The 16,147-nt window shown below is 37.4% G+C and overlaps 1 protein-coding gene across 1 annotated transcript; it reads left to right on the top strand.

Moving 5' to 3' along the window:
- The first annotated feature begins 660 nt into the window (after positions 1-660).
- CDH5 (cadherin 5) lies at positions 661-12,185 on the top strand. Its single transcript, XM_029086164.1, has 11 exons — positions 661-849; positions 3,174-3,462; positions 3,552-3,668; positions 4,416-4,580; positions 4,971-5,158; positions 6,910-7,163; positions 7,750-7,892; positions 8,715-8,839; positions 9,895-10,003; positions 10,290-10,535; positions 11,359-12,185. The coding sequence occupies exons 1-11, from the start codon at positions 661-663 to the stop codon at positions 11,850-11,852; spliced, it is 2,319 nt and encodes a 772-aa protein (XP_028941997.1). The 3' UTR covers positions 11,853-12,185.
- The last annotated feature ends 3,962 nt before the right edge of the window (positions 12,186-16,147 follow it).

Raw genomic sequence — 16,147 nt, 5'->3', positions numbered from 1 at the left:
AGCTCTCTGAGCAAGGTAATTTGCTACATTGTACTTGGAATTGATTGAAAATTTCACATGAATCATTTTTTCCACCAAAAAAACACCAGATTTTATTCTAAATCAATATTTTCCATATGAAGATATTGACTGCAGCATATTTTGTGTCAGGGCAAGTCAAAACATTGCATTTGTGTTTGTCAAGCTAGAACATTGCATTTGGAGTTGAGTTAGCGTAAACTTTGATCTAGCTCAGCCTTGGTGTTGCTTCTCATGGCTACTCTCCCCACGAGCTATGCTCTGCAGCTGGACTACACCTTCTGTAATGCACAATGAGAGATCTTCTACTGAATCTTCTCTTCAGATTAACTATGGTAGCTCAAGTGGATGCTGGCTTTTATGCCAGCTTTCAAAACTTGAACATTTTTTATTTCATTAAAATATTTTTGTTGTTTTTTACATTTGTCATCTAGTTAAAACTGTTTCATGGAAGGAAGAAGACTTATATTTCAAATTTTTACGCTAAAGTAGATGAAAAGAAATACAGAAAGTAATCAAACTTTCCTAAAGGAGGAAAGTCCATGTCCATTTCCACTTCTATGCGTGCACTCTCTGATTAATCTGTTTCTGTTGTTATTTATATAGCTTTCACATTTTATATTCCTTTCCAGGCTACAGAAGATGAACCACCTTATTCTACTTTTTTCATTGTTCTTGGCTCCAGCATTTGCTGACAAAGAAAGTCACAAAACAAACCAAAACTTTTCTTCAAACAATGCCAGTCATAAACGACTGAAGAGAGACTGGATATGGAACCAAATGCATATCAAAGAAGAGATTGATACACCATTACCACACCATGTTGGCAAGGTAAATAGCAGTCTGTTAGGAATGAATAAGCAGAAATGGAGATGGAAAATTAGTATCTTGAAAAGCATTACTTGTTTGCAGTCTAGGCAGAATAGAAGAGAAAAAAAAGAAAACAGAAATGGGACTTAATACAAACATATTAACATGTTAAAATCTTAAGAATGTGGATTCATAGTAAATCAAGAATAATGTCAAAGGGATTCTAATTCTCTTGAAGAATACAAATAAATTTTAGATAATGGCCAGTATGGAGCATCTGCAGTGCAGAAACAATTGCATTGCACCCAGGTGCACAGTTAGGAAGGAAGTCTGGCAGCTGATATATGTCAATATTTTTCTGGCAGCTCAAGATTCTTTCAAAAACCTAGGAGATCAGCTAATAAAAACATATGCATTAAAAAACACAGTTTACATCTCTCAATTTGGATACAAAACAGAAGTGGTATGTTTAGGAATAATGTTAAACAGTGAAAAATTTGTTTCACAAAGTGAAAGAAAATAATTTAAAAAAATAATAATGAGCATTGACCTGCTTGCAAACTCATTTTCTCAAGGGCAGTGCTCACAAAATCCTATGATTAACTGCATATCACACAGACAAAGTTCTTCCAATCTAGTCTTTCAAACTGAACTACTTTGACGCTTTTCAGATAAATGCAGTTGTACGTTTTCCTCCCATGTACAACAATCAGCATCTGTCAAGGCTGTCTCGGCAAAGTGAAACAGACCTTTCTGGATCAGTGCTGCTCACTGGTAGAAAGCACGAGACAGCGAGAGAAAAGAGGCCATAGGGTACTCGCAGCTAACACAGGGTATCTCTGTTTCATTTCAGACCAATTCAGTGGCAGATTGAGGAGAGCGCTTCTATTCCTGGAGCTGTCCTAAATAAGAGTAATTCACTTTGTACTGTGCTCTGTGGTCTTTCAACAGTGGAATGCTTCTGATTACTTTTGCAATGGTTGTGTTCAGTGCATTGCATTTGCAGGATTGAACACTTGATAAACCCTTTAAAAAAGGCCACAGCAGCAGCGTGGCAGAACTGAGTGACAGCTGCAGGAATATGCTGATACATTTTGATTTTATCTTTTATGACCTTGGATGCTTTCCTTTGTATGTTCATCCTCAGATTTAGAAAAGGCAGTCTTGGAAGTCTATAGTCCCTACACTGAATAAGTAAATAAAAATTGAGAAAGAAGGCACAGAGTACACTATCTTTGAGACAAGGGTGAGGTTATTCCTCATGTTACAGCTCTGCAGTTGTAAACTGTTCGTTAGCAGCCCCACAGCCAGAAGCATGATTAAGTATGTTAAATAAGGGAAGAAAACTTAAATGATGCTTTTCAAAATAGAAAACAGAAATTAAAGGATGTTCACCAGTAAATGACAACTACAGGATAAATCAAATCCTGAATACCAAAAAGCTGCAATTTATGATAACATCAGTAACAAAAGAGTTTAAATTCTTGGTCAAACCCAGCAATTATTGATAAATAGCTTGCTGAAATAAGAATGCTGATATAGTGCATGGAAAATTGTGGTTTAAACCTTCAACCAGTGTCCTTAGATGGGTGAAGGTATAGAAAGGGAAGAATCATCAGATTAACTGCAAATTAAATAATGTGCAAAATCATTTGGGATTGGATAAAATTACATTTTTAAACTGATTAATGTTCATTCCTTTTACCCCATTCCTTTTTCATTGCATATAATCTTAAATTTTAAAATCTATGGGGTAGAAATTTAATCTTACTGTCATAGCATGAGCCTAAAGATGGACTACAAAAAATTGCATATGACTAAGCACAAGAAAGCTGTCAGCTATGGCAGGAATTCTGCTAAATGCTAAGTAATAGAGACTAACACTGAATAATGTCAGCAGCTGTGAACATAGATTTGATTCTTTGAAATCTAAGCAAAATCTCTGCTAAGTTCAGAAGGTTACTTGCAAACAAGAGTAACTCAGAATGTGGTGGCACATGTTACTTCAGACATAATGAGGTTAATGATTTGTATGTGCTAACTGCAGGAACAATTTATATCTTTAGGAAACATGAGATACAATCTAAAAAAAATGCTTCTTGATATATAAGCAAGCAAGTTTTAGTCTGGATGCAGGTTTCATCCTATAACCCTGCATGGTTGTAGCTGTTGTGGTGGTGTTTGTTGAGTAATACTCCAGCTGACCTGGGTATCAAAAGACTTGATGGCTGTTCTGATTTCAAACATTGATAAAGTCCTGATGGTGTGTATCTTCTGGTAGAAACTGTGTTGCATCTGGATGCAAAAGCCCACTTTTATCTCTTTGAATTATACTTTCCTTCTAGATCACATCAAGTGTAAGGAACAACTACGCTAAGTATATTATTGAAGGTGAATATGCCAACACCATTTTTAAAGTGGAAGAAACCAGTGGTGATGTATATGCGTTTGAGAGGTTAGACAGAGAAAAGAAAGCAGAGTATGAGTTGACAGCTCTCATTATTGACAGAAGAAACAACCAGTCACTGGAACCCCCATCTAAATTCATTATCAAGGTTTATGATATTAATGACAACGTCCCCGTGTTTGTACAAAAAGTATTCAATGGATCTGTCCCAGAAATGTCACCAGTAGGTATGTTCTTCCATCACTCATTTCCCTTCATGTCTCTGGTTAAAAAGCAGAATTTATACTAAATATGCTCTTTAAAAATCCTTTTCTAGGAACTTCAGTCACCAAAGTGACAGCTGTAGATGCTGATGACCCAACAGTTACAGGTCATGCCACAGTTACCTACCAAGTCATTAAAGGAGATGAATACTTCACAGTCGATGACTCTGGTAGGTCAGATACACAAATATCCTTACATGTTGTCCTTACCTTACACTTTGAAGAAAATGCAGTTTTAAACTTTTTTCATTCTGGACAAGAGGGATAATAATTTAAAAATATAATTTTAACCACAATTTAGAAATATTTTTCATTCACACTCACACAATGCCACTGTCTGCATCTGGAAATGAACTAACAAAGCTGGGATATCTGGTGCTGCGAACTAAATGAGAAGATAAAAGGCTGGTTTTTACCCACTCTTGAAGAGACTGACTAGGAGCTAATACAAGGTCATGTTCTCAGTTTAGCATAGATACCATTCCTTTGAGCAAACAGGAAAAGGGAATACATAAATTCTGAAGTAGCATTCAATAATCAGTAACTCAAACCTTTGCTTTCCTAAGCTTTCTTGTTTTAATTTTGCCCAGTTTTAAAAACAGTGTCAGTATCTCTTATAACCGTACTAGTCCTCTGGCACAAGTAACTCAGATAAAGAGCAGTGCTGTAGTGACCAAGTTTAGACATCGTTAGACTGTTTCCAAGCAGCAAAGATCAGTTTAAAGGAATGTATTGTACAAAATCTCCCACATATTTCATGTGGAAGGATTTCTAACATTTCTAGCATTAGAAAAATACCATAGTATAAATGCCACTTAAAGTTGAATGTCTGGCATAAGGCAAAAATTTACTGTCAAAATTAAGAGATGTTGGACATGCTGCAAAATCTAATCATATTCAATGTTATTTTTTCAAAGGTGTGATTTCTACAACAAGGGCTGATTTAGACAGAGAAAATCAATCCACATATGAAATTATTGTTAAAGCAAAAGATGCTCCAGGGTCTTCTGGGGATTCAAGCACAGCTACAGTCGTTATCACTCTAACCGACATCAATGACAACTTCCCAGTATTCAAACACCGTAAGTATAATGCAAGTGTTGTATCATTTGGAAACCAAGGGCTGACACAAATATAATGAATTTATGTCAGAGTTCATCACAGTTCAACTTTTCTTAAAAGTGGACAAAAGAATCTTACATATTCAGAAGTTCTTCTGTATTCCATCCCTAGCTACATTTCCTGGGTGATGCACACCTAGAGGAGAAAATAAAAATCGGTATTAATTTTATCACTTTGTAGAAGATCTTGACAATTTTGAGAATTAATTATACTTTTATTTAAAAATACATTAAAGTTCTGTCTGTAAAGATATATAATGCTGAATTCTCAATGAAATATTTTTCTGTATGTCTATAAACTAAGAATATTTTTTGACTAAGTTCTAACTTCCATGTCTTTTTTTTTAACAGCTTCATTTCACTTTAAAGTTCCTGAAAACATTTCAGTAGGAGGAGAAGTTGGCAGAGTCAAAGTAGAAGATGTTGATGAACCACAACATAGAAATACAAAATACAGTTTTGTTAGAGGAGATTACAGGGACACCTTTGAAATTGTAGCAAATCCATTCACAAATGAAGGAATCATCAGGCCAAAGAAGGTACTTTTCCCAGTAACAAAGATGACTTTTTTTTCCCACGTGTAACAAGCATGTTTGATTCAGTTTGGTAGTAGTGGCAGGAAAAAATGCAAATGCATGAAAATCAGCATATCTGTTCATCCTGAAAACCCTGTTCTGTAAGCTCTGTGAGAAGAAGAGCTGGTGATTTACTAGTCCATTGCAACTGCCAGTCCCAGGAAAATCTAAAATTACTGCAGAGTGCAATGGGGACTATGTCAGATATTCAGGTTACACACTTTGGGCTGCTCTCAAAATTCAGATACTTGGGATGTTTCAAAGAGTTAGTGATTTTGAGAGTTGAACCAACTGACCAAGATGAAGAATCTTTCCCCTCTGCAGCCCAAGTGAAACCAAAGTAGAAAATGTGAAAAAGTCCACCTGACAACTCTTCTAAAAGTGCTCTTACAGTTTGGCACTTGCTCCAATCTCAGCCACAGCTCCCTTACTTTCCTCAGGGTGTTTTCCTTATAAGTCTCTACAAGGGCCCAGACTCTCCAAAGCCTTTATTATGGCTTTGTTTTTATACTTTTTGTTTTTTAATTATCAGACCTACTTGATTTGTACCAAGGGACATTCCTGTGTTATGCAGAGCACTGCCAAGCCAAGAGTTCATTGATTTCATTGACTTACACTAAAAAAAAGGAGAAGGGAGGACTATAAATCACCTCTCGTAGTCCTCAGATTGAAAGGAATGTGGTTTTCATTTCCAAATGTCTCTCTGTAACTGTTACATCTAGAAATGTCATTAAGAAGAACAGAAAAATTTAAGGAAAAAAAGTACCAGGTATTCCAAGACTGGCAGTAGAGTCTTCAGCTGTGGTCCCACTAGGTGTAAGCAGCTTTCCTTCACCAAATGCAGCCCTTCCAGGACCGGAGGAATGCACTGTTTGCAGCTTCTGCCCAGAGGAGGAGCAATAAGAGATCCCCCACATACATACACTGGGTGATTTCGAATCAGATCATCTTTTAACACACAGTGGACAAAATTCACTCCACTGTTTTGCAACAGGCTTTTGGCCATATAGGTGTCATAATTTGAAATATGCAGCCATGTGAGATAAAATTTAATCTGATAGATAAGCACTATCACTTCCATTTGCAATGTCTACTCCAAAAGAAAAACAAGAGTCACCACAACTAACTACTGTGTATTTTACAGTACTTTTATAATCTCAGGCGATAGTGCAACAGGACACAAACTTTGAAATGAGTGATAGCTTGGGCATTTCTTACTGCCGTAGCTCCTGGCCTTCCTTCCATTGTGTGACTCCTTCTATAATCTCAGTCAATGGGAAAAACAAGGAAGTGAATGTTGTTTATCACTAAATGCCCCATTTATCAGTCAGTGCAGCTATGAAATCTGCCTTGAACGACTTCAGAACAGAAAGCCTAGCCAAGAAGAGGAGAATCTGATCCCCAGCCTTTGAGAAAAAGGAGATAAACAAGTTTTGTTAGCTACAGAATTATGAAAAGATAATTATTTAAACCAAGAAATACTTGCTGAACTTAGAACATGGGATGAATCTGTTCAAACCAACAAGTTGCTCAAGCCACCCTATGGAAGAGAAGTTCAGTTTGGAAGTGCTCTCCCGAGAGTCTAGCTAAGATGCAATTTGGTAATATTACCAAACATGAATTAGAGCATAGAGCTTAAATTTGCATAGACAGCTAATGCAAAGTTTACTTAGACATGACCAAAGGAAGAATATCTGTGTTTGTCTTTTTTCTAGCCCCTGGACTTTGAAAAAGTAGCAGAATACAGGTTTGACATTGAAGCAACAGATCCCACAGTTGATCTTCGCTATTTTAAATCCGGTGGCTCTAGGAGCATTTCAACAGTCACCATTGAAGTCACTGATGTTGATGAGCCTCCTGTCTTCACTAAACTCCCATATGAATTTAAAGTAAGGGAAAATGATCCAGAAATAAGAACTCTTGGTTCAGTTTGGGCACATGACCCTGACGCAGCTAAACGGAAAATCAGGTAACACATCACCAGCTTTAGTAATTCTATTTTGAAGTGGAGAATTTGTTAATGATTCCAAGAATTTGACAAAGAACTGAGACTTTGGCCCTATTTTTCAGAACCTTTGCATGCCCCAAAAAAAAAAAAAAAAAAAAAATCAATTTCATTTTTCCAGCACTGCAGCAATGGATATATATGGGAAACAACAAATATGAACATAAATTACATTTATCCATGTAATTACCACATAATCTTACTGATAAAACATTTGCACATTTACAGGAAAATGCATAATCCTGGATATCTTTACATGGTTCTAATTTATTGTTACATTTTTTACTGTAATAACTCTCTCAAGCATGTGCTTTGAAAAGAAAGTAGACTTCTGAAACAGTAAGAGACAATAATCTGGGAACTTTTCCGACAGATATATTTTGCTCTCACAACTTGCATAATTTTGGGGAAATATTCTGAGCCTGCCTGGTCAAGATATTAATGTAATTTGTCACACAAGAACTCTCTGACCTTCCACTATGAAGAGCTAAAGTGAAACACAGTATTATCTCCTTTGCATTGACATATCTCTTTTTAAAACAAAAACCAGATTTATTCGACGAAGAGCTAGTCCTAATGGAGACTACATTAGGGTATCCGATACAGGAATTATTCAACTTCCCAAGCCCCTGGACAGAGAATTCAGTTCCTCATACAACATCACTGTGGCAGCTCAGGAAATCCTTGAAGATGGTAAGTGCTACCCACTTCACTATTTGAAAGAAATCAGTGCACAACTTTACAGCAGGTCTGTAGCTTATCAAAAAGGAAAGCTGCAACCTGACAGCCTGTTTCCACTAAGATACGAATGAAAGGGATGTTGCAGGGTTTGCACAATAATCTTCCAAATCAAATGAGTACCTACAAATAGGTCAAACACAGTGTTAAGATTTGGCCCCTAGCTATTATGAAAATGCATTCAGTTTGTTACAAGGAATAAAAAGGGTATGAGGAGAGGAAGCAGCTTGGGAAACAGTGGTAACAGCAGAAACATCTCAGTCAGATTCACCCACTTACACAGAGTTACAAAATCCCCCTCCCATGCTGCTGCCCAGGGAGCATCACTCACAGGCATCCCCACAAAGCTTCACTCAGGTTCAGGAACCAGGGCATGTTTGGGGGACCAGTCTCAAGTCAGTTTGGCCCTTTTTGGAAGGTGAAAGATAATAATATAGACATGGCCTGTTCTGTGCCTGTACGGCTGGACCCGATGATCTCAAAGGTCTTTTCCAATCCAACAATTCAATGATTCTGTGTTGCCTTAGTGCCAGAGAATGATGCTGGATCTCAAAGCCACATAGTGTGAAGAATCAGGATGCCACAAGCAATTGTCATTTTCTTTAGGAAAATATCTGAATCTGGTCAAAGGAAAAGTTTAAATTAATGATTAAACTAGAAATTCTCCATATTCTTCATGCAGGAGGCACAGAGGTGGGCCCAAAGAGTGGAAAGGGGGTCTAGACAGCACTGAGATTTCAGACATCTCAGAGACCTGTACTGTTGTTGTCATTTCAGGTCGTCCTTCTGACAGAGAATCACATGCCCAAGTTCATGTGATAGTTACTGATGAAAACGATAATGCTCCAGAACTTGTTTATCCTGAGGAACCCAGAGTGTGCGAAAACGCTGCACCAGGAAAGGTGAGACAGGAGGAAGAGTTTTTCCCTTAAACCTGAATTATCTACTTGCAAGCTCAAGCAAAAGGTGTCTTTTAATAAAAGTTAATCTCAGTTTTCATACCCAAGCACCTGGTCATTTCACAGCTTTCCAAAACATCAGTGGTCAGAAATCTCTCTTCAGGACTTTATACTGTTGGAACATTGACTTTTATCTGCTTACGCACATGGGCTGCACAGTTCCTCTCCCTCTAGGCTTTTAAGTACGTACACGCATTAGCAACTGAACCGTGAAGTACAGTCAAGCCTTGTAAAAAATTATCAATCCAGTTTTACCACACAAATGTTCATACGTGATACTGAGAATTAAACCATTTCAAAATACTAAGAGAAACATTGCTGCATATAACATTATCACCATATTTGTCAGAGTGCAAGTATCTGCATGCACAAATAGTGTTAGTATTTGTGGTTTTATGTGCTGGGCCTCAGACACAAGTATTGAGTCCATACTTGGAATCTTTATTTAATTAAGAGACTTTGTCATAGACTGAACTCTCTGATGGAATCTGTTAGAACACACAAGGTATTATTTCACCTTTAATTTAATATTTAAAATACCTTTGGGACACAATCATACACATTTTTTGTATTTTATACATCTAATCTACCCCAGGTTGAGGTTTTCAAAAACAAGCATGTCATTCGGGAGTGGCAGTCTCAATGACATTCAATGAATGAGTCATTTTTCCATGTAAGCTGAACACTTTAGAAGATAGACATCTGAGGTATTTAAACAAGCCATATGTCTTTGATCATAAGATTTTTTTTAATGCTTTAATTACACAAGATCTCCTCTTTTGTTTCCCACCTGTGAATGAAGGGGCAAGACTGCTTTTTTTGAAGACCTACAAGGAAGCTACTTGCCTTGAAAGAACCTGAAGAGAAGCATCACAAGATACCTTTGTCCTTTACTTAAGGGTTATACAGGATACATAGCCCAGCTCTTAAATACTATAAGCGGTTTTATCACTGGAAGCAATGTATACTGAAAATTATGATCTCTTCCATCTTTGTAGGTAATCATCAGGATTTCAGCTACTGACAAGGATGAAATATCACCTAGAGGTTTCTTCAGATACTCCCTGGCCACAGAAGACAGCAACTTCTCCTTGGTTGAGAACTATGGTAGTGTATCCCTGCAATGCATTTTCTCAGGCAGCCAAAGTGAGACACTAGGACACAGGGGAGAAAAGCTGTAGCAATGATCTATGATTGGTCTGGCTGAGCTAAGCACCAATCTATTTTTAAAGTACTAACTTACTGAAAAAGAAGTTGTTTGTTGCCACACAAGTTTCACTGGGTTCCCTAAAGGCTGGCTCTGACTAAGGGGAAGATGTACCAACTGACTGATAATCTATAAGGAAAATCTGGTAGAGATTATCACTTAATTAGATGTCATTACTTCTTCCAGATAACACAGCTAATATCACTGTCAAATATGGACAGTTTAATCGTGAACTTGCCAAAATCCACTACCTGCCTATCATCATCTCAGACAACGGAGATCCTGAGCTCAGCAGCACAAATACACTTGTCATCAGTGTCTGCAAGTGTAATGAAAAAGGCAACTTCACTTTTTGTGAGGAAAGAGCTAAACAAGTTGGAGTTAGTATACAAGCACTGGTGGCAATTTTTATCTGTATCTTCACAATAATTGGTAAGTATCTGACTTTTGTAATGTCTGACTTAAAATGTGTTGATGGGTTTGGGTTTTTTTAACTCAGATCTACAAAAGTTTTGTGGCTATAAAATGGTCACAAAGGCAGAAATACTGTAACTATTTGATTCATCTCACTTGCTCTTTCTGTTTGGCCTGATAGCATAGTTTCAGCTACAAAGCTGTTCATTCTATTGGAAAGGTTGAGTCATTGGAAAGGTTATTGCAGGTATGCATAACATACTTGATTTACTGTTACTAGGCTCACATGCAGCTATAAAACAGGAAATTTGTGCTGGGCAATAACAATAGAATTCCTGTTTCCAAAGGATGAACTAGTCTGGAAACCCTTTAAACAGTATAGTGAACATATATACATAAATAAATCTGTTAATAAATCAGCAGACTGGTACCTATTTGCTGTATTTGGAATCTATCAGAGAAGGGGCAACATTTCTTCTTGCTTGAGAAGAGGCCTTCTTTGCAATTACCACATAAGTAGCATTGGATGCCTGGCATTAACAGGTTTACCAGTTCAATGCAGTAGTTGATTCATTGAACTTGTGACATTATGCATTTCTACTTGTGATTCCAGATCCAATACCTGTACAAACCAAACTGCTTTGAAAATATAAAAATCCTACAGTTAAACAGTATTTTAAACTGGCTTTTTTAAATAAATGTGTGTTTAAAAAAAAATCACTCTGAAAAAAAAAAAAAACCAAAACCAAAACAATTCAGACTTTGTTACATATCTTAAATGAAATTTTGTTTACTTCCTTAATTCTCTATTTACAAATGCTCATCTAAGTTTTCTTTGCAGTAATCACATTGCTAATTCTTCTAAGAAAGAGACACAAGAAGGATTTGAGCAGTCTTGGGAGGAATGTGGCAGAGATTCATGAGCAGCTTGTAACTTACGATGAAGAAGGTGGTGGTGAAATGGATACCACTAGCTATGATGTATCTGTACTCAACTCTGTCCGCAAGAATGGTATGAAGCCTGAAGCAGTTCCCTCTCCTTATGCACAAGTCCAAAAGCCTCCTGGAAATATAACTTCTGGTGCTGGAGAAATGGCAATGATGATTGAGGTTAAGAAGGACGAAGCCGACAATGACAGGGATTTGCTGCCATATGACACACTTCACATTTATGGCTACGAAGGTGCCGAGTCCATTGCAGAATCTCTCAGTTCTTTGGAATCAGGCTCCTCAGACTCAGATATTGATTATGACTTTCTAAATGATTGGGGCCCCAGGTTTAAAATGTTAGCTGAGTTGTATGGATCAGAACCAAATGAAGATTTTGTGTATTAAGTTCAAATTAGTCATGAATTTTCTCCCTCCCACTACAGATAGACATCAAGAGCCTGCCAACGGCCAAAGAAGAATTCACAACTCTTCATCCGAGCTGTACTAGGATTTCAAACAGACATGAAAAAAACCCTGACAGCAATAGGGTTAAAAAGAAACACACAGAACATGTATATTGACTTCCTCCAGCACTGCTACCCTTGCTAACATTCAGTTCTTTCCTCAAAATTGCTGCTCGAGGATCTGCTCGAGTCTTCTAGGACACAACTCCTCTCCCTATCCAGACAGACACTTCTCCTTAAAAAGTGGTTTTGTCCCCAGTTTCTCCTTCATTTCTCTCCTGTTTTCATCAACATGCATTCCACCATCCGCTGGAACAGAGAGGTTGGGTGGCACTGGGAAGGAATGTTTTGAATAACCTCCTGTATCTCCAACCGACTGGTTTGCCTGGCTCTCTTGCAACATCTTTATTGATATTCCACACTTATTCTTACCCAGCAGAGAAGGAACATATGGTCTATCACTTAATATTAGAAATTATTCCATCACTTTCAGAAAGAGGCATGATTTTTCCTTCTTTCCAATCTATCAATTATTCTTGGTTTATAGTCTTCCACTACATATATGAGTTACTAAAGATAAAATTAGACAGGACTTTTAGACGCACAATCTGGTTTCATCTGTCATTTTTAACAGCCTGATGATGATTTCAGGCACCTTTCTGGTGTGCCAGAATTTGCTCTAGCTAGCAGCAAAATTGTTCATTCTTTCTGTAAATAGGATCTCAGTGTTACTCAGTGGAACATATCCTGCAGGGCAGGAAATGTGGAGATCAGGGGAATGTTAAGACTCCAACACTGTAAATCTCTCTAGATGGCAACACAGGTCTGTCTAGATTTCTAAAGAGGTTGAATAGGTTTTTTTATTCAATGTCATTAAAGCAATTGTATTTTTTCAGGGACAAACAAATGAAGGGCCTCATTACTGTGAAACTGTTTTGATTTTTTTTCTAAGCAGGTACTGTAAAACGGCTATTTTCCACCTAGGAAAATATTGTAGACTTCCAAACCAGAATGCTACACACCCGCGCATTTGTCTGCAGAAAAGAACTGAAAATGTAAGCAAGGTTTTGGAGCTGCAACTACTATGTCCTAGTAAGCGTGTGTTTAGTTTCTCGCCTGATGAAGACCCACAGAATGAACAGAACGATAACTTCCCACGCAGGAAGTTATCCAGCTAAATACCCAGCATTTTGTAAAAAGTGGGTCTCTTAGGACAATGGCCTGTCTCTGGCTTCTGGCAATGCAGATTCCCGTTGGCTTCAACAGGAACAGAGCCCTACCACACAGATACTCAATTCTGCAGAATCTGTGCTGGAGCTGTATGTATTAGTTTAGTTGATTTGATTATTTAAATTTGGTAGCTAACCAAATAACACTAAATCTTTTCTTTTTTTTTTTTTCCTAAACCAGTATAGTGGAACTTCACAAATTTGCTTTTCACTTATTCATGTAATCTCTAATTTACACTCTCTCCCCCCTAAATGCTTTGTTGGCAGGAAATAGCAATGCACTATAATATGGTCTCACATTAGTCACTACTGTATAAAGCAGTTCAATACAATACCTAGCAGGACACTAATGTCTACCATCATCAATAATGCAATCATTCAAATTTTCAAATATGAACTAAAGAAAAACTAAGTATTGGTTGCCTGCCCATCAGTCAAATCAGCTTTGGATCACATCCTTTAGAAAAGAAGTACATTTTGGGACAACAGCCTTGGTTTTATTTTTAATGTGTTGATTCTCTTTTGTTTTGCTTAATCCTGTCAACAGTGTATGCTATTGAGGTTCCACATATTAGTATATTATAAAGAATGCTAACTAATAATACTTACAGTTTAAGGTTTTCATCAGTAGCTAAGGTATTGGCTATCAACAGGTAAAGTTAGTTACGAAATTATTTAGTGCAGTAAGTAAAGTGCTTTGGTAAGCATCACTCAGATAGTATTACCTGTAATCACTATTTTTAAGCCTGTTTTATAAAGCTATTTTAAGGAACACTGTATCAATTTCCACTGTATAAAGATGTTTGCACTGGATAGTTTCTTTTTACATTGCTGTACTGTTTCGGTTTTAGTTTTTTAACTACATAAAAGCCAATCTTAAGTTTGGATTTTCTGTGCTTTTCTGAGTTTCACACAGAAGACAATACCAGGCTTTGTACCACAGTGAACTCAACCATAAAAACACTGGTATTTATGCTCTAACTCAACTCAAACTAGACACAAATTCACCAAAGGACTTTCTGTACAATAAGTTTTCTGCAAGTCTTTGGAAAGCTGTCAGTAAAGCTCCTGGGCTAAAGAAGAGAAAAGCCCCAATAGTGCCGGCTGGTTTCGGCAGCTGGTAAGGTTGAACTCTGACTTTGGAAGACTCATGTCTGCCAGTGCTACAGGATATGTTCAATTTCTGAGCAGATGTTTGGTCTTTTAGCAGCTGGGCATCAGGGTGTTTTTGAAGCACCATGTTTATTGAGATCCTGCCCTTTTTTCCTACTGGAAAAGTACTCCTCTCAAATGGCAAAGGATATACTGCAGCACAGAAAGCACAAACGCCCCGGGGCAGCCCATCCCACCACCTGCAGAGGAACTACACATATGGCCACTACCAGAGGGGTCCATCAGAGTTACCTCAATGGGAAAAAAGGATGACACCTCCAGCACCACCATCTCAGCCCCTGGCCTGCTGCTTTCTTCTCTGATCTGCTGCTACAGACTTAGGCAAGTGGGATTACTCTGTCGTACACAAAAAGCTCCAGCTTTCTGACAGTGCAGGATTTAGACAGGATGTGACACAAGAACACACACCTGTGACAGAAAAAAAAATTATGCCTAAACTTGCAGCTTTAGATAGCACAGTTTCTTACCATTTCTTTTTGCTACTACTAAAGACTACCCCAATATATCCCAAAGATTATTCTAGTGCTTTAAAAAAAATCACATCGATTTTCCCCAGATATGGCACTTATAATTTACAAAGCCAAGAATAAAGCAAAAAAGTTCAATTCCTTCACTGCTAATTGCCATGAGCAAACTCCAGCTCAAACACACTTTAGCACAAGTTGTATTAAAAACACAATAGATGTGCTAATTATGTTATAATGAAATGCATTTTTCCATAGAAAGAATTTGATTAAACAGCTACTTGCAACTTGTAGCAGAGATTCTCATAAAGCTTTTAATTATTCATTTAATTAATATGCATTTTGATCTCTTATCCCTAAAAATACATCATACATTATTATTTTATTACATTCAGATGCAGAAGTTCATGCCATTTAATAAAGGGTTTTACTCCCACCCCATTAGAAATTTTTATGAAATAATGACTTGTGATCAGAATCCTTGATACGTATCAAAGCAGCAATGAAAAGCTGCTTGAATATTAACATTTGGCACACTGACGCACTTCCCAGATAGGTCAGGTGAGCTAAGGTCCCGCTGCCAAAACAAGTTTCCACTGTTCAGAGAAAGAAAGAACAATTGTATCAGGTATTATGGGATTACAGTCCAGTACTACTGATAACATCGTCAGGAAGAATAGAACAGCAAATCCACAGAAAATCATTAGTTATGAAAGAAAAAAAAATAATCTTTTCTGAGTTCTTGTTCTTCAATTAGTGGGTTCTTCCCTTTTCTCCTTTCAGCAACAAGGGCTCAGAATAGCACCTGAAGGGACCGGCCAACCTGGCAGTCAGACCTGCTCCAGCACAGGTATTGTCATCCAGCCAGGACTAACTGTAGTGAGCAAGTCACATAAAGCCACACTGGTTTTTGGAGCTTGAGTTCAGAGTCCAGATCCACCTAAATACATTTATTTAAAATGTTTTCACTCCTATGCATATGTCACATGCAGAGGAAATGCTCATGGTGGTAGTAAACATGCAGATATACTACCCCATTGCCTAGAAATAGCAGTTATACTTATTTCCATTATATTTCAGGTGGGGCTAGGACAGAAAAAAAGCATAATCACCATCTTTCCTGACCTATTCCCCCCTCTGGCTTTTTTTTTTTTTAATGAATGTTTCAAGTTTGAGGGAGTAAGAAATAAAACTCTTGTGGTTTTTACCTTCACATGCTTCCTGGAATGAAAGAAATCACCAAGGTGATATCTTTCCCATTTAAGAAGCTATCACAATTTTACTGTAGCACAAATCATCAAGTCTTACCAAGAGTTGAATGAGACTCTGATCAGATCAAAGTGGATGATTTAGCCGAAATCTAGCCCATT

This window comes from Antrostomus carolinensis, unplaced genomic scaffold, assembly GCF_000700745.2.
Source record: "Antrostomus carolinensis isolate BGI_N321 unplaced genomic scaffold, ASM70074v2 scaffold1440, whole genome shotgun sequence".
NCBI classification, from domain to species: domain Eukaryota; kingdom Metazoa; phylum Chordata; class Aves; order Caprimulgiformes; family Caprimulgidae; genus Antrostomus; species Antrostomus carolinensis.
The sequence above is the reverse complement of the archived record's forward strand: the minus strand, read 5'-3'. Positions and strand labels throughout refer to the sequence as shown.